At 40.1% G+C, this 24,920-nt stretch overlaps 1 protein-coding gene across 5 annotated transcripts in view; it reads left to right on the plus strand.

Annotated features, from left to right (window-relative positions):
* PFKP (phosphofructokinase, platelet) overlaps positions 1 to 24,920 on the plus strand; it is a 248,576-nt gene that overhangs the window by 190,858 nt on the left and 32,798 nt on the right. For 2 of the 5 annotated variants that reach the window (XM_069211197.1, XM_069211199.1), the window contains 5 exons: positions 696 to 783; positions 2,849 to 3,001; positions 10,412 to 10,576; positions 11,072 to 11,133; positions 24,794 to 24,905. In XM_069211197.1, the coding sequence (XP_069067298.1) occupies positions 696 to 783; positions 2,849 to 3,001; positions 10,412 to 10,576; positions 11,072 to 11,133; positions 24,794 to 24,905 (580 nt within the window). Of the gene's footprint in view, positions 1 to 695; positions 784 to 2,848; positions 3,002 to 7,075; positions 7,229 to 10,411; positions 10,577 to 11,071; positions 11,134 to 24,793; positions 24,906 to 24,920 lie in introns of all 5 variants that reach the window. The other 3 variants (XM_069211198.1, XM_069211200.1, XM_069211201.1) reach the window with 2 other exon arrangements.

Here is a 24,920-nt window from a genome sequence, read left to right on the forward strand (position 1 = left end):
GGAGTCTGCCGGAAGGCCTTTTCCGCCCGCCAAACTCATAATGAACCCCTTTATATTTAGGGCTCAGGTATTACACACCTTTTTCAAAGCATAAGGAAAGGCCTTCTGATACCGTTACACACATTCCAGGATAAAAGAAGATCACATACTTTAGTCATTCTGTCCAGTTTTGAGCTATTGCTAATAGGTTGTGTAGTAGATCACTATCAGTATTTTTTAGGTTTTTGATATAACACAGAACGTTCTAGAGAACATTGCATTGTAGCAGAAATGCTTCAAATATAAGGTGCTGTACCCACAAGAGTAAGGTGTTTTGGGTGTAGTTTGGGTGCAGTTGGACCTAATTGCTGTAGCCACTTAGTAGTGTTAACACCACTATATTTTGAATATGTCCTGTTGTTACCCCTCCATAATGCTCCCTGTTGAACCTCCTTCAGAATTCTCCCTTGATGACCTCTCATGGTTACAGCCTAAAGCCAACCATCGGTGAAGACAATTTCCTCCATTCACACAACTTAAAATCCTTCTTTGGAAATTCACTCTTTACCTCATCATAACCAATGGATCCTTCATGCAAGGCATCTTCCTATTTTCCTTCAAGCCTCAACATAACACATATATTGTTCAAGTATTAAAAAAAAAATGCAAATGTGGATTGTGTAGATTTCTGAAGAAGTAATTATTTATTTTGACAGGACCCTGCCAGCAAAACATTTTGAAAAAATTGCTGACCAAATTCGAGCTCATAATATTCACGCCCTTTTGGTTATTGGTGGATTTGAGGTACAATTTTATTTAATGCAATTTAGTTTTGACTGTTGAATGTTTAAATTAGGTGATTTTGCACTCTTTCAGCTTTGCAAATTGTATATTACACTTTCTTTTTTGTTCTTCAGTCCTAATTTTAAATACGACATGTAACATGTAGACATGTTACTGATTTATAATTCATGTTCTTGTAATCTCCCAATTAGCAAAGGCCAAGCGCATTTGGTTCATAGTGTGGTGAAGTCTTCTCATGAGATCATATATTTAATTCCTCAGTTGCATTACTTTTCTATGGACAACAAATGTTGACTACAGTATTTGTCCAGCTTCTTCTGGTTCTGATTACACCAGCCTTATCTCAGATGGAACAATCGTAAATTACATAACCCTGTGGTTCCCAGAAACACCCACAAATGTTAAATACCATCTGAAGAAGTAATTAAGAACTGCAAAAGCTTAGTCATTTTAAAATCAAGGCATTTTATTTTCGCCATTCCAGTGGAAAAAAAACAACACCTGGTGTGTTTGGAGTGCTCCATTTTTAACTCAAGTAGAAATGAAAAATGGAAGGTACGCCACATTTGAGTTTGAAAAACACAGAGTATTAATTAGTAAGGTTACTTGTACATTTCTTTCCAAAGTTTAAATGTATGTCTTTAAACTTTTAATGTATTTTCTTAGATTCATGCTTTTACTGAGCCACTACATATTCAGAATGGTGAAGCTTCTGAACATATTGGTTCTGATTCCCCCAGCATACTGAAAAATATTTAGAAACTTACTCTACTTCTGTTACTTCTATTTTAGGAGTACATTTTTAATTGTTTTGTATTTACAAATGCATATCAGGAAGGCTCCCAGATGTGGCCACAAGTAGTAAATAGCTGGTGTTCTCAAATGTGTAACTACTTGTGCATATAAAAATCTAATAGGGGATCATTTCTGCATGCGCGACATAAATGCAGTGAGACGTAAAGATCTTACTCTGTTTTCTCTATTTGGAAAACACTTACCCTTTAAGAAACCACCTGTCTGCAACCCCATGAATTAACGTGGTGTTCCATTCCCATTTTTACCATGAAGTCATGTTTACTCCTGCTGTTGATAAGACTGAATTTGCAAGTTGTTTAGTTTAGGAAACTAAGGGGCTGATTATGATCTTGGTGGATGGGATACTCCATCACAAATGTGACGGATATCCCCTGTGCCATATTACAAGCTCCATGATCTCCCACGGAACGTGTAATATGGCAGATGGGATATCTGTCAAGTTTGTGATGGAGTATCCCATCCACCAAGATCGTAATCAGGCCCTAAGTTCCAGTTGTTGTTTAATACTCACAAATGTGTAAGTTTGCTGGTGTTGACCTACTTTCACAGGACCAATCCAGGAGTACCGGGAGACTTGTCCATGAAAGTAGATTTGCTCAGACAGCAATACCCACATATTGATGAACCTTCCCTGCAAGAGAATCCAACTTGTGAGGATAAAAGCTTTACAGATTCAGGGCAAAGTAAATCAGCAGCTGCAAAACAAACCACATCTAAAATACTTTCTCAGAAGTAAAACAAATCAATTTTTTTTAAAAAGTGTGTAAAGAAAACAAAGGGAAATGTACTCAACCTATTTTCATATGTATGCATGTGTGATTTTTCAGCATGTAATAGTATGTTACCATTTTTATTATCTAAAATATTTATTACGAAAACATCAACTTACAATATTAGAAAGTTTTCCAATAAAATACCAAAGTGTCTCTAATTACCTTACATTGGATATCATATGAGAAGATAAACTTACACAAAATGTTTCTTTATTTTTATATGAATCAGTAAAATGCTTAAGATCTATAAGTAGTAAATTGAGAATGAAAATAAATTGCATTTCCATGATGATTAATTACTGTTCTTTCCAGTTTGTCTTTTGCTTGTATGTGTTTTGTGTCTGTTTAGTGGTTCCTTTGTGTTGTAAATGGGTGCCGTGATACCAGTGGATCTCCCTATGCCCAGTCCATGTTTCTCTATTTTTCAAATCAAACATGTCTTTTTTATCTCCTCATGCTATTCCCATGCCCTTTAGGCTTATTTGGGATTGCTGGAACTGTCTGTGGGCCGTGAAAAATATGACGAGTTCTGTATTCCCATGGTCATGGTCCCTGCTACTGTCTCCAACAATGTACCGGGGTCAGATTTCAGCATTGGTGCAGACACTGCTCTGAACACAATAACAGATGTAAGTCTGAATGTGTGATTGTGTGTGCATATTATGTATGCAGCATGCACTAACAAAGCTGTTTGAAATTGCTCTTGCTTAATAAAGTTTCAGATGTATATTTAATAGGATGTGCCAGAACATGAAAAGTCTCATCTGTTTGTTGATAACAGGCATGCTTTATTAACATTTTGGCACCTGAAAATTGCAAGTGAACCACTGAAAGAGGACATGTGCTGATTAAGACCACTAAAGCAAGGTCCCTTTCAACAAATGCCATTTTGGGTTGAGGTGCCCAGAAAAGTTTGTGCTAGAAAAAAATTTAGTTTCACAATTAGTTCGAATCAAATACCATTAGTGTCTTGAGTTTAATAAATATATGAATAAAAAAATAAGGTTATGATCATTTAAAGCTCTATGTCCATTTATTCAAATATCCAAAAGTTTAGTTAAGCTTTTTATAACTAGTGTAGTGCAGCGTTATTTAGTTAATCAAAATTGCAGCGGTTCATCATACCGGTGACTGGAATTGGACTGTTGTCTTCTGTCCTAATTCCAATCATTTATTAAAGTGCCCTTTAAATAAAGAGTATGTAATATGCTCCATTCATCAATATGCATAATCATTTTTGCTTCTGAGATCCTTTCATCATATTTTTGCTATGTATAAAAAATCCTCCAAATAGTTTAGCAGTTTTTGATTGTCTGCCTTAATATGTCCAGCTATTATTCATCACAAGAGCAGGAAAACAGAAAAGGGCATACGGACTGTGATCTGTTGCTTAAAGGATTTATAATGCACCATTTGTGTCAATGAAACATAATAAAGAAGTTATGTTGTAAGCGATTTATAATTATTGACAGCAGCTTTACTTCTAGTGCACTTCTGGTCACTCCCTAAAATGGACCTGAAAGAGTTGTTGGTACAAACAAAATACAATTTACATCATACAGTATACATTTATATCACGGGTCGCAGCAGGCTATTTTGAATGCTGCAATACATTTCCAATAAACCATTCCAGTTCTGGCACTGGTCTATAAAATATGCAGTTGAAAGCTATTTCTGCTATGGAATGATTAGTGTGTGTATTCTTGCCTCTGTGCTTTGCTCTGCCTGCTCTCTAAAAAGACACTTGACCCATTTTGCTACTGTAGAATTTTGCATGTCCTGCAGGATATGTGATGGCATGTGTCACAACAATGTGCACTTGCCTGCCAACGCAAAGCCCCGTGTGTGCATAGATGCATATATATATATAGATATGTATATATATATGTGTGTGTGTATATATATATATATATACATATATATATATATATATACGAACAAACAATTCCTTATCTTCTTACTTCACCCCTTAGAAGCTGCTAGTTTGTCTGCTTTCCATTTTAGTGTTAGACGTTTCATTTCACTGTAATGTTTACAGAGGCATCGTACATTGTATTAATTTCCTTCAGTGAGGATATATTGACACTGAAAAATGTTCTTAATTAAAAATGTACTTATGATGTCAATACAATGTGTGATCTTTAGATGTTTCTAGAGCTATTTGAGTAATCTTTTATTTGTATATTCACTCTGTGCCTGTTTCGTGACATCATTTTCACAATTAGACAGTTTAATTGGCACGCTAAGACTAGCAGGTCTTTTGAAATTGTCATATATATATATAAGTGTAAGTTTTGAAATCAAGCTCCAGAATCATGTTGATTTCCAAAACATTAAAAGGGCAACTGATTTACTAATAGATGTAGTTGTCCAGATCATGGAATTCATGCACAGAAACGTGTTTAATTCAACTTTGTGGAGTATTTTTATGTCTTAGAAATCAAGTAAGATGAGAATGAAAATGAGCTCGTTTGCCCTCTTTCACTGCTTACTGCGTGGCCAGCAGGTAGGTTTTTAATTGTGGCTTCAAAGAGGTTCATAGGAGCACCAAAACATATATCATAATGAAAAAGAAGGGAAGTGGCCTAAAAAACTGAATGAGTGAAGACAAACTGTTGGGTGGTTGTGAATACATTTATGTTACACACAGACTTATATTACGAAGATGCACAGGGATGTTCAAAACAGGCTTGCTCCATGTGGCACACATTCCTGGATGGCATTTTCTTCTCAACCTATATCTATTGTCCACTAGTCTGGAAATCAGAGATATACTGTCTGAGGATAATGCACACATCTCCCTAACGGTAGTCCTTTTGCTACAACGAAACCGCTTGCCCTTCTTGAATGTGACATGGGTTGATGAGTTATGCTCAGCAGTCATTTGTAGCAATGAAAAGCAGTATCACTTCTCTTGGCAACTTCTGATGAAAATCTCCCACCAGATTTAGTAAGATGGCACAAAATATGAAATCGTAAAAGGGCGTGATCCCTGACATTGGTACATTGCTGAGCCTCCTTTATGGCTAATCAGAATTTCTCCTGCATTGTAACACAAAATATTTGCTGGATGGAAAGGCAGCTAACGTAATACTAATTTAAAAGGGCAAGCCAGAAAGCAAAAGCCTTGTTCTACTTTGAATTTATGTCTTGACATCAACAAAAAACTTAAGAACGAGGAGTTCCTTTCACCTAAATAGACTAAAGACCACCCAGCATGTAGGTGGTCATCGGGTTTCATCCAATTTTCTTTTTCAAAATATACTAACAGGGGGAGAAGCTACAGTGCGACTTTTATACATGTCCAAATCTGCCTAGTCAATCTTCATTTCTCATCCAGACACATGCAGATCGATATCAGATACAGAACACAAAACATATCCAGACTTTTGATGCAAGACGTTTCTTATCCCTGGTTTCTGTCCTATGTGACTTGCCAAAAGGATGGCCGAGGTATTGGTGAATCACATTGTGAGACACGCTCTGAGGTTCTTCATTGGCTGCATGAAGCAAATTAGGTATATTTATTGATTTTGTGATGACAAAGGAAGTTGCAAAGGAGGAATGTAAACCATAACTCAATTTTCTGCTAGACTGCATTGTGCAGTACTTACTGCTTGATATACAGGAATTATCCTTTTGGTGGCTAAAGTCCACGCAGACAGAGTAAGTGCACTTTGCCCGACCTTCCTGGAATGTCTACTTAGCTGACAAAAGTAAGGCAAATATACATGTGAACCCAAAGGTATTCTATGAACATGACCGTCTTCAGAGGTTATACTCAAGTTTGTCAGTCTACCAAATATTATTATGTCTTCTACATCTTCAACATTATTCCAATGTCTTTACATTGTACAGATGCATTAAATAGATTTGCCAACAGAAGTTGGAAAGAATATGACAGGGATTGTTTCAATATAAAAATCATATGTTATATATCGGTCTTGGAAACAAAATAAAAGACATTTCTTTAAAGTGTTCTAAAAGGTTCATAAAGTAGGACAATTATTGGTACTTGTACTGTTTTAAATCATAATATGTAGGCAGGTGGCATCGATCCCATTCAACTGATATATAACCGTTCAGATCCCCTAATAAATGACATTCTGTGTCAGACAATATTTAGCACCATTGTATTGGTACTTGGAATTCAGTTAGTTCTATGTGCTTAAGTAGCTGTCCGCTGGTGATTCTTTCAAATTCAAGATTTTCAGGAGCAGACCACAATTCAAAACATCAAGATATTGCGTTAGCTAACCCATTACTTATAAATATAATTTCATTTTACTACTAATTCAAAATGATTTTCCAAATGTCGCATTTTCTTACATATTCTTTTCTCTGCTGCTTAGCTTTTTTCTCTTTTTACACTTTCTTAATCAACGACTGCTATAAATGAATTTTAACGCGGGCATTTTGTGGAGATGATTGCGCCACTGTGCCATTGCTAAACTTTAAAATGCGTAACAACTCAAATCAATAACTTGCGCCTTTGCCTGCGGATGAATGCGTCACAGTCACCCCAGGTTCACTGTTTGGGATCCCGACCTTTATTATATGACTATGGAAAACACGCTTCATCCGATGTAATTACATTGTTATCCTGTAGGACGTCAATGCCCCCCCATCGTACCAAAGGAACCACTGACAGAATAAACCTGAACTTGTACGTTTAGCTAACTGTATTTGTACTGCTGCTTCAGGCATTGGAAAGCATGATGCAGTTAGCTGACGCACGTGGCCGCTTTGAGGACTTTTGCATCCCCATGTGTATATTGCCTGCTACCATTAGCAACAATGTGCCAGGCACAGACATAAGCGTTGGTTCAGATACTGCACTCAATGCTATTGTGGAGGTAAGAACTTACATTTGCTTTATTACATGTTGACAGTAATTCTATAGAAGTAACTTCGAGGAAATTAACGACATTTTACAGTTGGATTAAAGTCTACATTTTATAAATAATTTGAAGTATAATACGTTGATTTTGATAAATGTAATATTTTGAAATACATTTTTAGGATGTCCTATTGATTATTTTCCACTAAGCTCTACATTTTTTAATAGTTCTAGATACTGCTATATGTTCGAGACTGTGATCTGATAAATTCTTCACATGATCCGGGTAATTTGTTTACACTGCAGTAGATTCTCAGTGCAGGGTCCTGCTAATCTAACTACCCAGCTGCCTCCTTGCATTACACTTGAGTCTTCCAAGCAGAACAGCCTTAATATTCTTGTTACAATATAACCCAAAATTCGCAAAATACTTGCACGTTTATAGAAAAAATCATCTTGGGTTAAAGGCACGTCACTGAAGTCGTGAAGATAAAAGCACCATTGTGTTTTACTGTACATTCTGCATCTGAAACACATTAGTTTGTAGTGTCATATCACAGGATTTGTGGACGTATATTTTATCAAATGACTGAGGAGACAATGAGCAAGACTGTTTTTTCTGTTTTCTACTTTCCTGGGTTGGCGCTGTTGAACACAGTTCAATGTTGGATAGTGTCTAGGGCTAGGCTATGCTTTTCTTGTCATGGGATGGTGCGAGCTACAGCTGGAAATTAAGTAAAAAGAGCAACTCCCACACAGATGGTTTACTATTGCGTGGGCTAGCATATCCTGCCCGATTCCATCTGTTCCCAGTAAAGTTTGATAACATCTAATGTTTTTGCCCTGCAGGTCTCTGGGCAGCCAGAACCAATGGACTCTGGGATAATCCCAAATATACAGATCACTTGCATGTCACATCTTATTAGGGGATAGAGCAAGGTCACACTCCGGAAGTCACATGATGGTAGTTGGCCAAGCATGTGGGAAACGTGTTGCTGCAGTGCATCTCAGAACAGATTGTATGATGCTATTTCATAACCCACTTGCACCACGAAGCACTTTTTTAACTTTAAATGTTTTTATTTTGATTGTCTCTGAGTTAACAGAAGCCACATTCCTCTGATCCAGTTAATCTGGCCAGCCCCCAACGATCATAAGGTGATACACATCTATTCAAGTGATGGGTCACTGTGCTGGAGCATAAATAGTGGGCACAGTATATGCCACTGCAGCACCAGAGGAACAGCTACCCACCACTTGATGCACCAGCAGCCTTGTCATTCTCAGGTGTGCCAGACAATGCCATGAACTTTCCAAACTCTATCCATAAGGGGACATCGTAATCTTTCAGACTGTGCATGGTGAAATATCTTTTCTTCAACTATTATCTAGCCTGTACAATGTCCAGAACCTCCTGTATTGTTTCTGACATCTTTGACTCAACAGAAGCTGATTAACAACCATTCTACTCCTAAGTATCATCTTGAAGCTATAGATTCCACACTAGACTATAACGTGGATTTTTGTGTGTTTCTGAAACTTCGCTGAATGATGATTTCTATTCGAATATATAACATCTACTAGCAGAGATGATCGTCTTGGAATAATTTACATAACCAAGATCAGCATTGTGGCTTTTGATCTCAACATCCCATAGTCATTAGATGCATTGATGCCACAGTGCTCTTTTTCTAAACCTAGCCCTCCCAGAATTTCTTTTAATTTACCACCCACCAAGGTTTTTGACTCAATTTATGAATGGCTTTACTGAAAACTAATGTATAGCTTTATGCATCCCTGACTTCACCGAATATTCTGCCAGTTTTAAAATGTAGTGCAACCATTCCCATTTGTCTGCTGTCCTTTATCTACCATATCCAGTAAAGGACCTATGGGGTATTGTGTACAAGATCAACAGTAATATTAATAAATAAGGCCACAGGCTCAAACGTATGTTCTAAATTGCTGTCATCATCAGATGTATACTGCATCCTGACCTCTTGGACTGATCACACTGCTTTGAATTATAATTTTTCTTCGTCCACTCAAGTGTACAACTTGTAATGCTACTATGGGAAAGGTGTCCAATTTCAAGCATTGTTTGCTTCTATTCAGCTACACATAAGCATACTTCAGCCTTTGCTGGCTTTTCTCTAGGCCCTTTAAAGACATGGCGATGAAGGGGTTTGATCCACTTTTACTAGTCAAAATAATAAAGCCCTCGCTCCTGGCAATTCACATGCCACTTACCAAGAGCCACATAAAAAACAAAACGAAGATGATCCTGTCTTCAAAAACAGATAGAGTGCATTTTCCATCCAAATTCCGAGTCAATGAACAAAGAGTCTGAAGAAGGCATACCAGTAACACGTTCAAAATAACATTATGTAATAGTGAATATAGATGTAGAAGACCGTAACATGCACCTTCATCTACTAATTTATTACTTGTCTCATTTATCTATCTTTGTTGAGTTCTAGTTGCCTTCCCCTACTATGATGCTTTATGTCAGGATCCCTCTACACTCTTAACCAGTACACGACTTGTGATCCATCTATTTGAATAAATATTACACAATATGTTATACAGTGCATTTCTGCCGTCTCCTTTTTGGCTCCAATCATCAGTAAACTATAATAATTCACAGTTTCTTCAAAGTCTTGGTGTCTCATGAATCATTGCATCCACTTTGCATATAACCTCAGATGGGAAGTATCATGTCTAGTCATAACAGTGCTACAAATTACACTTTTCCCTCAGCCAGGCTTATAAAAGTAAAGGCAATGGCTTGTATCTCCTTCAAGTATGCTAAATGCATTATAAGTGTTCGGGAAAGATTGAAGTGAGCTGTTCAGGGCAAACGTGCTCAGCTTGCTTCTGGGTACACTCTTTTAGAAGTCATGTTGTTTAATTTGGGCCATCCTGGAAATATAATGCATAGTACTGGACTACATCGCACAAGCATTCCTAAACCAGAATTCAATATTGCTGCTATTGATGGGGCGAACCTGGCACAGTTCAGCCCTCGAGTAAATGTTACTAATATCACCTAGATAACCGCAAACTAACAAATTGTCACCATTTTGTGCATTCTGTTTACGTTTGTTTGTTTTTATTTTCCAAAATTGAACAAAATAATAAAAGGCAATGTATTATTTTTGGGTTTAATATTGTTTTATTTCAAAAATATTTTGGTTAGACCTGTGACCGCATTAAGCAGTCAGCCAGTGGGACGAAACGGCGTGTGTTCATCATTGAGACGATGGGAGGTTACTGCGGCTACCTGGCCAACATGGGAGCTCTGGCTGCAGGTGCTGATGCTGCATACATATTTGAAGAACAGTTTGACATTCGAGAACTTCAGGTATGTAAACCACGTTCTTAAAGAAATCAGGGTCTTTTTTGTTGCAAACCATGTTGCTGTGGCACAACTAAACAGGAAAACTATCTTGTTTCCAAGCTACCTCTTCTATTAAAATCCAGAAAACCAAGAGGTGGTGAGCAGATATGTTTCTTTTGTAATTGGGTAGATTTACATTTATGTGGGCAGAAGGCCAAAACATACGAAGTTCTTAAATTTTCATTTTTAAATATTTACATTTTTACAAAAAAAGATGTTTTTCGAGGAGCTGGTCAGAAAGACTTCCATCAACACACAGAAGAGTTCATCATAGGCACAACCAAAAAGCAACCTGGATGGTTGTACAATAAAATGCAATTTTGTATATATATTCTTGATCCAACTAAAGATGCAACAACGTGCACTTTGAATTAAAACTAAAAGTCAAAATAATATTACATTTAGCCAGCTGTGAAATATATTTTTCCCAATAATAAGTCTGTCCCTTCTCCTTTCCAGGCCAATGTTGAACACCTAACTGAAAAGATGAAAACTAGCATACAAAGGGGTCTTGTGTTGAGGTAAGTGCTTTGATATTTTAACTAAGTGGCATATCTGACAGCACAACTTTAGGCAATGTACCAAGTGGCCATTTCATTGTCTTTTATAGCATGGACCTACTCAAAAGTCAAAGAAGTGCCTACTACCAACATTTTCCAGGTTGTTTCCCTTTCTGAAAATAGTCATAGACCAATGCTTTTCAAACATGAGTAAGTGCTTCTTAGGCCTGGCATTACCCAACGCCATTTGATTTTTGCTAGAAGAATATGTATTGTATACTTATAGGGACTTTTCGTCACCCCTTTTAATTCATTGGTATATTTTTGTGTGACTTACATTTTCTTTCCACTCACTACAAAGTACATCATGAAACTATGGGTCAGCTCACTTCAGTCATTACCTAACTTCACTGTGGGGGACTGCATTCTGTCCTTTCACAAGGGGTACATTCACATAGTTCCCTTAATTGCCATGGACTTCTACCTATGCCAATCTGTGATTTTGGAAGTCAAAAAAATGTTTAGCTTGTAGCCAAAGTTTTTTTTTAGATTGAGCTTCCCCTTGAATAAAGTTTTGTAAATCCCTTAACAAACAGTAACAAAGACAAACAGCTGGTGACTAACACCAGACCTGTTAACGTTGGCAATGTATGCTTTAAAGTGGGAAAGTGGGTGGAACACCTAAAACCAAAGGAAGCTTTCTCCGAGAGAAAAAAGATTTCCCTACAGAGAAAAAAAAATCATGAGTAAATGAAATCTTGCCATTTTTCCATCTTTGTATCTAGTTAGTCATGTGAATAATCATGGGGAGCTGTGGAGTTAGTCCTGTTTGTACACAGAAATCTGCAGTTCTGGCAAATATTGCGTGGTACAAGGATCCGACTTGCATGGATTATGAAAATAATGTACATTTCAAGAAGTTACTCACAGACCCTTCGAAGGAGGTTCAAGAATGAATCTGTCACAGTGTTAATTTGGACCATAGCCAGACAAAGGGAACTATTACATGCTGCTGTGTTTCTTATTTTGCCTGCTTTTTTTGCCCACCCCTTTATGTGATACTACCACGCTCTACAAGCCATCTCATACACTCGCCCTCAACCCCTTTTCCACCTCCCCATGTGTCACCCTACCTTTGCAACTCCCACAAGCACCATAACTTCTAGTCCCCTATTACTTTGCAAGATTATGCATATATTTGGCATGGCTTATCCCTGTAGCCTCATAAAGGCTATTATTACCAAATGGATTCTACTTGTTCCATATTCTGAATATCCAAAGGATCCAGATTTCCCCCCCAGCCATGTGGCAGTAGGGGCTGCCCTTCTGCTACACTTCACTGCCAGAAGTGATAAGCAGCTCTATAAAGGCACTATCTGCACCAATAACATCAGTTTATTTCTATGTGCCATAAGTGCTGCATTCTGGAGACCGTCAAACCACTGTCTCTATGTTTGTTTCACCAAATACTGACAAGCATTTGCAGTAATTTTTGTCAAGCTTCATTGCATGCCACCTGCCTTCAAGTCTTGCCTGCAGGAGATATGTATCTTTGTCCTACCCATATTTGTCGGGCATATGGTCCAGAATGTGACCTGGATTTCTGTGACGTTGTGCTCTCAGGCACTATATTTTGTCCATGAAAAAGACTGACAGATAGGAGGAGAGGTTTTGAATACACAATTCTCAATGGAGGAGCAAGCCGAAACCTTCTGATATCCCTCTGCCCTTAAAGAAGAATCTACTTACTGGTTGCTTTGCCGCAAAAATATTAAACACAATAGGACTCTTCCTACTCCTCTCAATGCATGTCTAAAAACCCTGATTGGTACTGCTACAACTGCTGACAAGTTGCATTTGGAGGGATATCTAACTCTTCATCAGTAGCTAAGTCAGTACTGCAGAAACAGTACCCCAATTGGTTTTTTCCCTATTACAGGGGCAATCCCAGAGCACCTAGTTACCTTTATACAGTTTATGCAGAAGGTTACCATCATTGCTTCAAAGCTGCAAACCATGGGCGCACCGTCTGCAGCTATTCTAGTTTTAGTGACATTAATGTAGTTATTTTTGTCATCATAGGTGTACTAGCAGCTCCTACCCTAATCCGACACTCATCCTCTGTGACTACAGTAATGCCAGACTTAGGGGCATATTTACAAGGAACTAGCGTTTCGGATACGATGTGCCAGTTTCCTTGTGTTGCCCTGTCTCCCCCCTAATGACGCTATGGTAGCATTGTATTTACAATACAGCGCACCATGGCACACGTTAGCACAGTAGCATCAACATTTTCTATACTATTGTGGCATGTTGCTGGTCTAGGGCGAACAATTTTGACGCCAGTCCAGTAAAGCTTGGGGAGGCCCATAGGAAATAGCCCTGCATCACTTTAATCCCTAGGCAGGCATGAAAAAAATGACTCTAGAATTGCACAGTGAAATCTTGTAAATTTCACTGCACTATTTTCTTAGGCCTCCCTGTGAGTGGAATGCACCTAAGCATATATTATACCTGGTACAGGTATAACGTGGTGCAAGGGTTTACAAAGTGGTGCAGTGATAGCATTGCACCACTTTTTAAATATGGTGCAGGGTGAGGGCCTGTTTAGCGCTGCGGTAGCGTAAAAACAAAATGGTGCTTAGGGGCTTGTAAATATGCCCCTTAGTGTGAGCAGGGCCTTTTACTCTAAGACCACTTTTGGGTTGATGTACAATTTGGTACCACCGATGGTGCCATGCAGTGTAGATAGTACAGCTGGCAGCATCAATACCTTACATATCTTCCACTCTTAAAAATACGAACAATGAATTAGAGGAAAACAATAGTCTATTCCAATGATAAGCTTCAAACTGAAAGGGCTCACTATACAGTGTTTTGCTCTCTTTGGTGCATTAGTTGTTTCTCGTTCTGATGCTCTGGGATTGTTTGAGGATTAACGTCAGCAGGATGAAGATGACATCAGCAATGTAGATCAGGCCAGCAGTAGATAGTTCTACTACTAAACTTATAAAATGCTAGTAGATATAACATGCCACGAAGGAGTGACTTTCCTTTTCCATCTGATCCCCTTTTAGAGAGTGTGCATTTTTCACTGGGGTTTAAAGAAGACCTCTTTCAAATGTGAAAAACAATTAGATCCTGTTAGACCTGACAGCCTTAGGGTGGTCACCCCTAACTTTTGGCCTGCCTCCCTCCACTTTTTAGTTACTGTTTTTGCTGGTTTTTAGACTCTGCACACTTTACCACTGCTAACCAGTGCTAAAGTGCATATGCTCTCTTCATTTAAACATGGTAACATTGGATCATACCCAATTGGACTGTTTAATTTACTTATAAGTCCCTGGTAGAGTGCACTATATATGCCCAGGGCTTGTAGATTAAATGCTACTAGTGGGTCTGCAGCACTGATTGTGCCACCCACTTAAGTAGCCCCTTAGCCTTGTCTAACCATGCCATAGCAAGGCCTGTGTGTGCAGTTTCACTGCCAATTCGACTTGGAATTTAAAAGTACTTGCCAAGCCTAAAACTCCCCTTTTTCTACATATAAGTCACCTCTAAGGGCAGCCCTAGGTAACCCACAGGGCAGGGTGCCTTGTAGGCAAAAGGCAGGGCATGTACCTGTGTAGTTTACATGTCCTGAAGTGTAAAGCTCCTAAATTCGTTTTTACACTGCTGTGAGGCCTGCTCCATTCATAGGCTAACATTGGGGCTGCCCTCAGACATTGTTTGAGTGGTAGCTGCTGATCTGAAAGGAGTAGGAAGGTCATATTTAGTATGGCCAGAATGGTGATACAAAATCCTGCTGACGGGTGAAGTTGGATTTAATATTACTATTTTAGAAATGCCACTTTTAGAAAGTGAGCATTTCTCTGCACTTAAATCTTTCTGTGCCTTACAATCCACGTCTGGCTGGGTTTAGTTGACAGCTCCTTGTGCATTCTCTCAGACACACCCCAAACACAGGATACTCAGCCTCACTTGCATACATCTGCATTTTGAATGGGTCTTCCTGGGCTGGGAGGGTGGAGAGCCTGCCCCCACACCAAGGACTGCCACGGCCCCTACTGGGACCCTGGCAGACAGGATTGAACTGAAAGGGGACCTGGTGCACTTCTAAGCCACTCTTGGAAGTCTCCCCCAATTCAAAGGCACATTTGGGTATATCAACAGGGCTTCTGCCCCTACCAACTCAGACACTTCCTGGAGAAGAAACCTGAACCAGAACCTGCATCCTGCCAAAAAGAACTGCCTGGCTGCCCAAATGACTCACCTGTCTGTTTTCTGGGAAGGACTGCTGCCTTGCCGAACGGGAACAATGAAGCCTGACTTCGCAACGAGAAGATTGACGCAGCACCATCGTACCGACCGGAACTTCAACGCACGGCCCACCGAATCGATGCACAGCAGAGTCGGAACAACGCAGCCCAATTTCCAGAGCAGAATCGACGTAGTGCCTGCTGTGCGGTAGAAAATTTGACGCAGCGCCCACCAGATCGACGCAGCTCCTGTGACTTTGTCCTGCCAGTGCAGGAAATCCACGCACCTGTCCTGAGGACGTCTGAAAACCCCGCAACCCGAAGAGGATCCTCGACCGAGCACCGGAAATCGACACACAGCCATCCCTGCATGAAAACTAAACAACACATTGCCATGTGAGGCCCGAGATATCGACACACACCCCTTTGTTTCCACGCTTTTTCTCCTCTGCGGTTCTTTGCGGAGATATTGCACGCAAACTAGGTACTTTTTGCTTGAAAGAGACTTTGTTTGCTTTAAAAAGAGTTAAAACACTTTATATCACTTTTCAGTCATATCTCAACATTTACTTATTGCATCGTTTTGACCTGCATTTATCCAGATAAATATTCTAAATTTTTCTAAACACTGTGTGGTGTATTTTTGTGGTGCTATATGGTGTTGCTGTATAATTTATTGCACAAATACTTAACACGTTGCCTTCTAAGTTAAGTCTGACTGCTCAGTGCCAAGCTACCAGAGGGTGGGCAGAGGATAATTTCGATTGTGTATGACTTACCATGACTAGAGTGAGGGTCATTGCTTGGACAGGGGGTAACCTGACTGCCAACCAAAGACCCCATTTCTAACAGATCCCTCTGCAGAAGTTGTACCATCAGGGCCTCTGTCTTTTAAGACCCTTTGACACAAATATCACTGAACCCCTGCCTTGAGCATATAAGCAGTCGAAAAATAAAGGCCATCAACTTTACAAAGCAAAACTTTTGTCAGCCCATCTTTTCTTGGTCCTTCCTTTTGCTTAATGCTTTGTCTTCAAATCTTCCAGATAGCGAGTCTATACAGATTGCCCTTTGAATTGGCCCAAGGGACGCAGAGTATTTGCCTCTGAAATGATGTGTAGGCATTGTAAATTAGCTTGCTTCACGCCCCTTACCTAATCATTTTGAAAACCGCACTTTCTACTCCACAACTGCCAAGGCCCATTCATTTGTTTAAGACTTTTAAAGAGTGCTGTTTGTTCCCCTTTGGAGCACTTCTGAACTTGTGAAGATGGCGTAGTTCAATGGTGAGGCTTCTTATTGAACCATGTTTTTGGTTACTTGTGTTTGAAAAACCTTTTTTGTTACCAATTTCAAATCGACTGATACCCGCACCGCTTAATTTTGAAGAGAACACATACATGATCTTGTTAAAGGGCTTATGGCAGCAACTGGAAATGCATCATAATCAATTAAACCATTTGCACTTATCAACGTTGATGCCATTAAGGCCCTTACACAATTAACCTGACAATATCTTTCATCTGCGACGGCTGAGACAGATTTTCTCTGAGGAAGTCTTTTATTCACATTTGAGAGTCGCCCGTGACTCCCGATGCAGCCTCATAGTTGTGTACCATTAAAAGGGGACACAAAAGGGCTTCCCACTGAACTACTCTTATTTGTATAGTGTATGGAGTTACGTCAGCCTAATTCACACACATCAAACTATTATTCAACATTTGACCAAATGGAAAACGTTCTCTAGGAGTGCAATCTCATGATTGCATTGTTCAAACTCGGATATTGCATATTGAACAGGAAAACCCCTCCTTATGAGGATAATCTAGCAATGTGATCAAAACTGAAAGGCCAATTTAGAAAGAGATTTTGGCTCACACACCTAAGTTTATGGCTTCAAATAGCTGCATTTCCGCATGCTAGGTAGTCAAAAAAGGATGCTTTCGTGTAGCTGTTTGCCATGACTGTGAACAATTCCGCAGGAGTTACGCCAGTGCAATGGATAGGTAGTGTGTTTTGTTAATATGTGGTTAGTCTTGTAAGTTTGTCAGCACCTCCGTACAAGTCACTTTTACGGACTGACCTTTTCATTCCTCGGCAGTGGTCTGAGATGTAAACCAGTCTAAGGGATAAGTAATTACCTTTCTAGGGGAAGAATGAAACTGAACACCCCCAAACTTTGCGTAATGGTATTCCAACGGGAAAAATGATTTCCACGTGGAGAGGAATAATAGAACACATGTGTAATTGCCTTTTCCTCATGCATAATTGTACTGAGTGTACGATTCGCTTTTGGGAATCACTAAGCACAAAAAAGTTCTATAAATTATCCAGGGGTATGTCTGAAAGCCTTCAATTGTGTAGCTTTCCAGGCAATACATACGTTGTATGCATTCCAAGACTTTTAGGATACATAAACATTAGAAAAAGCAAAGTTGTAAAGTTAGTCAGAAGCTGAACATCAAGGTACGTTGATTAATGCTTTACATGAAGTTGCGAGATAAACCACAATGATTTTTTTTTTCCCCCGATAAAATTCCTTAAGAAATCAGACAGGTCAGATGTTTGAGGTAGTGACATTAATTTAGAAATAAGAAGACAATACAGTGTAAAGTATCTGCAGTTTTTGTAATTAAGAAAACCAGGTTGAGGAATGGCTATAGTTCGGCCTAATAAATCAGCCGATGTTTCTAAGAATTTTCTGTTGCTTTGACCTGTGTTAAAGGTTCCTAGCGATGAATTTCAGAAGTGATGGTTGGGGAGCTAGACAGTGACGTTAGATGCACATTGTATTTCATGCACAGCGTTCTTACATATGATCTGTTGCCAAATGAGTAGCCAGATAATTAAAATAGTCCCCTAAGCAAGCAAAGCAAGTGAGCCGAACCCTTGCTGAAACAGCTTCATTGTCTCTTTCATCCATGCACCTATCCATTCATTCTTTCACTCTTCCATCCACTTGTTGATACCCACTAGTTCACCTTTACATTCTTTCATCCATTCATTCTTTCATCCATCAGTCAATTTTCCCCCATTCCATTCAGTCATCTTTCCAACAATCCAATCTACCATTCATCCATCTGCCCATCCATCCAATCTGCCATTCATCCATCTGCCCATCCATCCATTGTGTTCCATCCATTCTGCCATCTATCAACTCTGCATTCTGCTCTGCCATTGATCCATCCATCCCCTCTGAGATGTATCCATCCCAAACACTCCGCCATCCATCCATCTTGTCATCCATCCATCCACTGATCCACTTTGCCATCTGCCCATCCATTTTGCCATTTATCAGTTAATCCTTTAACTCTGCCATGCATCGATCTATTCCACTCTATCCATCAATTTACTCTGCCAATCATCCATTCATTTTGCTATGCATCCATCCACTCTGACATACGTTCACTCATCTATTCACCCACTCTTTCATCCATCCTTTTACTCTGCCATCCTTGCTGCCCATCCACTTATCCACACACCTGTTTACTTTGCCATTGTTTTGCCTATCCATCCCTCTACTCTGCTATCATTTAACCTGTCCATCCGCCTATCCACCAATCCCTTTACTCTGTCAACCTTTTACCTCCCAATCCACCCATCCATCCATCACTTTACTCTGCCATCCTTTCACCTGTCAGTCCACCTATCATTCACTCATCTTCTCACTCATTTATCCACATTCTTATTCATCCACCCACTCATTCATCCATACTGCCTTCTTTTCACCCTTCCTTCCGATATTCTTTCTTCCTTTCCCTGTTCTATCTACCCAGCTGTTGTTTTCCCTTGCTCCTGCTTGTTCTTCTATTGACGCTGTAGTCCAGCATTAATGATGAGCTTATGTCTGCCAAGTTGCAGACAGAAGATGCTTATTAAGAACCCAAGCCCTGCTGCAGCTGCTAAAGCGGGGAGTTCAAGATGCCCCTATTTGTTCCAAATCAATCTTAATTTTAAAGCCTATTCACTATTTTGTATTCAGCGTAAGATAAACAAATGTAGTTCAAAATTAATGAAGTCATGTGTGAGATGCATATGATGAGGATGAGAAAGAGAGATACACTCTATGTGCACTTCATAGACCCTGCTTTGGCTGACACACATAAATTCACATTTCACTGTTGTGGCTGCAGACTGACTTGTACCAGGTCAGGAAGTTAGGAAATTCCAAACACCTCTGTGGGGAGAAAGTTCCAGAAGCTTCTCCCATTTCATAGCTATCACCATGTATAAAAATAGGGATGCTCAGACCCACTCTTTAGTACACTCCTGGACTTGTGACTTATACAGGAGGCATGCCCTGCTGCCCGAGGCAAGCCCTGCTGTATGAGAAGGTAGACTGGATCTGCTCCCTTCATCTCAGGCTACCTTAGTGACTCCAAGGGTCAGCTGACTGACCGTCTTTTCTAAACCTACAAGCACCAGTGGCCTCTCTGCAACTGCCCAGCTTTCCTGCTTCTCTGGACTGCAACTGGACCTTCCTGAGCTCTGCTGGCCTCTGTTGTAGTGAATTCCTCCCCAGTTGCTGGGCTCTTGTTCGCTTTAGAGAGCTCCTCCTGGTCTAACTGAAGGTTCCATCAAGTCTGGTGCAAAACGAAGCGCTGCAAAGCCTCGCCAGACAGTTACTTCATCTGAACCAGTGCAAAGCAATGTGAAGCTCAGCAAAGCTTTGCCGCACAACTGCAAGCTTCATCGGAACCAATGCTGAGCGATACGAAGCTCTACAAAGCCTCGCTGCACAGTTGCCAGCCTCATTGGAAACAACACCAAGCAATGCAAAGCCCACCTGCACAAATCATCCGAACTAACGCAGAGCAGTCAAAGCCTCACAAAAACCCACCACAAAGCTTCATTGGAACCGATGCCGGAAGACACGAAGCCTCAAAAAAGTAACGCTGCGCACCTAGAACATAAGGTACAATACTCAGCGGGCCATACTTGGTCCTGTGCCAGGTGTGGTTGAGTGCTGCATACATACTTTACACATTGCCTCTAAGTTAAGCCTGACTGCTTGTGTCTCGTGCTATCAGAGGGTTAAGCACAGGCTAATTTAGTGACCTTCATGGTTCACTCTGACAAAGGATTGTGGCCTTTGCTTAAGAGGGGCTACACCACCCCCTCCCTCCCTCTCCCCCCTCCAACTGCGAATGCCAGCAACCCAATTTCTTACAGTACCTTATTCTAGCAAAGGCTTATTGGAAAAATAAAATGATTTGATAATTTGGAGACAAAAAGGATTTGGATCAAGGAGTTATTGTAGTATGGTGGTTGCCTAAGTTGTAGAGTGTCACAAGACTAAGGAACTCATGAAGAGACCTCTGCCACAAGGTATCTGTTGGGGAGATAAGGGGAAAGAGTATGCATGGTGAGTTTAAGTACCTTTTCCTGTGGGTTAGAAGAAACTGTGAAGGAGGCTTTAGAGGGAGCCAGGGAAGAGGCTGGTACAACAGCCTAGCTTTAATCAGGGTTGTGGCAAAGAGAAGTTTAGATAGATAGATTAGTGTTTTCAGGCTGGTTAACAGAGAATAGCGAACTGACTTTGTAGTCAAGATGATGCAGGTAGAGAGACTATAGTTGCAGTTGACGTGGAATCCAAGGGTGTAGACAGTGTAGGAAGTGAGCATGTAGTCATAAAGAGAAGATCACAGGCAATAGTAATGTAGTAACGTTTTGCTTGGAGCAGATGAAGGGACGGAGATCAGTTTAGTCCCGCTGAGGTTGTACATTAAGCAAGTTTCTGTGAGCCTACATTGGAACACAGAGAGACAATTTATCACATGCTTGAAGTGACTATGTGAGAATGTGGGAGCGTTTTAATTGCTATCTCCACACAGTAAGAAACAAACATTGGCAAGGCCAACAGGTCTCGTCTTTACAAGAGCTACTGGCTTGACAATGTGTTTTTGCCATGTTTTACACCAGTGTGGCTGCTTTTCAGCATGGCTAATAGTTAGGGGGGGAGTAGTGTTGTAGTGTGGATTTGTTGCAATAGAATGTCTTGGAGTGGAATAGAGGGGAGTAGAGTTAAGTGGTTCAGTGGCAGAGAGTGTCGCAGGGTGCAGTGGTATAGAATGGTGGAGTGCAGGGTGGAATAGGGTGGAATGGAGTGGATCGGATTGGGGTAGAGTGGGGTGGATTGGAGTGGGTGGACTGGATGTGGTGGAGTGGACTGAAATGACGTGAATTGGATTGGGGTGTATTGGAGTGGGGTAGACTGGTTTTGATTGGAGTGGGGCAGATTGTTTTGGGTTGGAGTGTGCAGTTGTTTTGCATTGGAGTAAGGAAGACTGTTTAAGATTGGAGTGGGGCAGATTGTTTTGGACTGGCATGGGGCAGATTTGAGTGGGGCAGATTGTTTTTGATTAGAGTGGGCAGACTGTTTTTGATTGGAGTGGCGCAGACTGTTTTTGATTGGATTGGAGAAGACTGTTTTTTATTGGATTGGAGCAGACTGTTTTGGATTGGAGTGGGGCAGATTATTTTAAATTGGAGCAGGGCCATTAGGAATGGTGGAGATTGTTTAAGATTGGAGTGGGGCCGATTGTTTTGGAATGGTATGGGGAAGATTGGAGTGGGATAGATTGACTGTGATTGGAGTGGGGCAGATTGTTTTGAAATGGAATGAGGCAGATTGTTTTTTATTGAAGTGGGGGCCGATGGGGCAGAATGAAGTGAGGTGGGAGTATTGAAGTGAGATGGATTGGAGTGGAATGGGTGAATGGGGGTCAATTGGATTGAGTGGGGTAGATTGGGTTGTACTGCACAATTATGTGTTAAAACATAATTTCGGGGGAAAAAGAAACAATGTGCAATATGTATAACAAGATAACTGCCATGTGTTGAGAACAGCACCCACCTGCAAAAACAAAACATGATGGCAAAGTAAGAAAAGAAGACTTGGCAAAATAAAAGAAAAGGCGTATCTATCAAAAATAAAACGTAGTAATTTTGCTTGTCCTACTAGACACGCTTTTGGGCGTCACACTCCTTCTGTTTCCCGAGCCCTAGAAGTTAAAAAGAAGTATCTTGATCACGTCAGGAGCAGCGGGCAGGAACTGATTAAGTTGAATCAATCAGTGCTTGGACCCTGCTCCACTGACAGAAATGGAAAGGATGCCAGGCCTGCAGCGACGAATTGTACAGCTGTAAAGAAGAGTGCGACTCAAACCAACAAATGGTACATGACAGGCAGGCTCCAAGCCCTTTTTAGCTACCAACAGAGTCTCACTAGCGAGAAGCATGCGCTAGCGCATGCTATCGCAGGCTCGACCCTAAACACAAATTATGCAAATATGATACTGAACGAAATTGTGTAAACTTAACTTTCAGGTAGCTAAAGATTTAAAGAATGTCCACTGGAAGGGATGTGAGTGAAAGCTAAAGGACAACAAGGACAAAAAGTACAACTGTAGGCAAAACGTTGCTGGTGACATGTTGTGAGAGTGGTGCACAAGCTTCATAATGTTGACAGTAGATTTTGATTCAGTGTCAGAGAGGCAGAGGGATCACAGACGATGTGCTGGAAGAGCACATCTTTGGCAGAGATTAAAAGATAGAGGTGACTGCACTCTCTGTAGAACGGATGTGGTATTGCTTGTAGTGAAGCTCTCCGTGTATTGGGTCAAGATAAAAATGTCAGTACTTTTCAAGGAGCAGAGGAGAAGCGATTGGGGCAATACTTGTAGTGCTGGATGGCACATAGGAATTTGCACATTTTAATAACAACGGCAACTTTGAAACAGAGAGAGCGCCTAAATGGGGTAAAGATGTCTATTAGAAAAACAGATTGGAAGCAATGGGAGAGGCAGCTTTTTTAATGGTTTGAACAAACAAACAAACACACTTGATTGTGTGTCCTATCTTGTACGCTGTAACAAGCTCAAGCTTTATAGCTCGAAGATCCATTATTCCAGGTAAGAAAGTCACCTTCATTTCCCATTAACGATGTTGTGATTGAACATATAGTATCAAGTGCGTGTAAGGACGTATTTCTATCACAATTATTTTAATTCTATCACAAATTCGCATTAGAAACATTATCATTAATCTATAAAAATATATCTGAACATCCATTACATTGTTTTAACTTCCCCAACTACAAGCTATATCTACAATTTCACACAAAAAATAATTTAACTGAGTGCATCATTTTTAGGTTGGGTTATTAAACACTACCATTAACAATCGCAGTCTTTTGTTGCTGAGAGCTGTGTGCAGTCACAATGTTGTGTTAATGGGGGCAAGGAGGTAAGTATCCTTTGGGAGGTTCCTGCACAATACTAGTCCTAATATCTGGCAACCAGTCCCATGGTTTGGGTATAGCTAGGGTTTTAGGCGCTTCTCCCTATTTAGCTTCACCAGAAGATTTAATTCTACGGGCTTCTAGAATGTACAATTTAAAATTACAATTGATAAAGGGTGGACCAATGCCCTTCAGTGAATTTCAAATCATTCAAGTGACTTACAGCTGCTCCGCCATCAACCCTAAAAACCATGGATACATTTCAGTAGTAATGTCACATGCATTTGTTTATTTTCCATCAAGTTCAGCTATTCGGCTGCTTTCTTCACGTTTCAACCTGTCGATAAAATACTTTACCGAATCGAAGTACGGTATCTACCTGTAATCTGTTCTCAAAACCCCACTAGCCAGGAGAATAGAGACTTATTCTGAGGGGGGAGTAAATAAACATAACGCCTTTCAAATGATTCCACATGAGCAAAACCTGATATTGTTTTGGCATTCATTTGGACTAAAAGTACACAGAGTCCAAAAGAAATAGCACGCTATTTACCTGTAATACTGGTATGCCATAGGTGCCCATATCAGGAAACCAGAAATTGCAGTCTGCAGTTGAACAGCCCTCAGTTACCATCATAGTCTCGAATTTTCTCTATAAACCAACGACTGTACTTAACAGGGTTATTGGGCTGTCAACATTTCAGTATCACTGTTGGTTGTGGTTCAATCGGATCCGTGCAACAAAGGAGTACGTATGATAGGTAAATAGGAACTAATCAATATGGGAACCAGCAGGCTCATTTACTTGGGAAATATTACTGACAACATATGTGGAGAACTGAATGTGGTGTGGCGCGTAGTAGCTGTAGAGCGATATGTCTAGAACAAGTGGAAACTACCTGTGTTGAATTTACTTGCGTTATTGAAAAAGGACGTCGCATTTATATACGGTTTAGAAAAAACAATGCAGTAATACAAATAAAATGTCATTGATGCTGCAACATTTCGCTATACTGTTTTTACAGTGCATTAGTCCTCCACTAGTCTCTTCCCAAAAACTTTTCAGTAAGATTTATTGTTCTGTCCGTTACATTTTTTTTGTTACCTTTGCTGTTAAAGTGAAAAACATCTGAAATTCTTCGGGACTTGCCATTCTAATTATATAACCATTTTACTTCAGGAATGAAAATTGCAACGAAAACTACACAACTGACTTTATTTATCAGCTGTATTCGGAGGAAGGGCATGGTGTGTTTGATTGCAGGAAAAATGTTTTGGGCCACATGCAACAGGTAAATACAAATATT

The sequence above is a fragment of the Pleurodeles waltl genome, chromosome 10 (genome assembly GCF_031143425.1).
Source record: "Pleurodeles waltl isolate 20211129_DDA chromosome 10, aPleWal1.hap1.20221129, whole genome shotgun sequence".
In the NCBI taxonomy this organism is placed as follows: Eukaryota; Metazoa; Chordata; class Amphibia; order Caudata; family Salamandridae; genus Pleurodeles; species Pleurodeles waltl.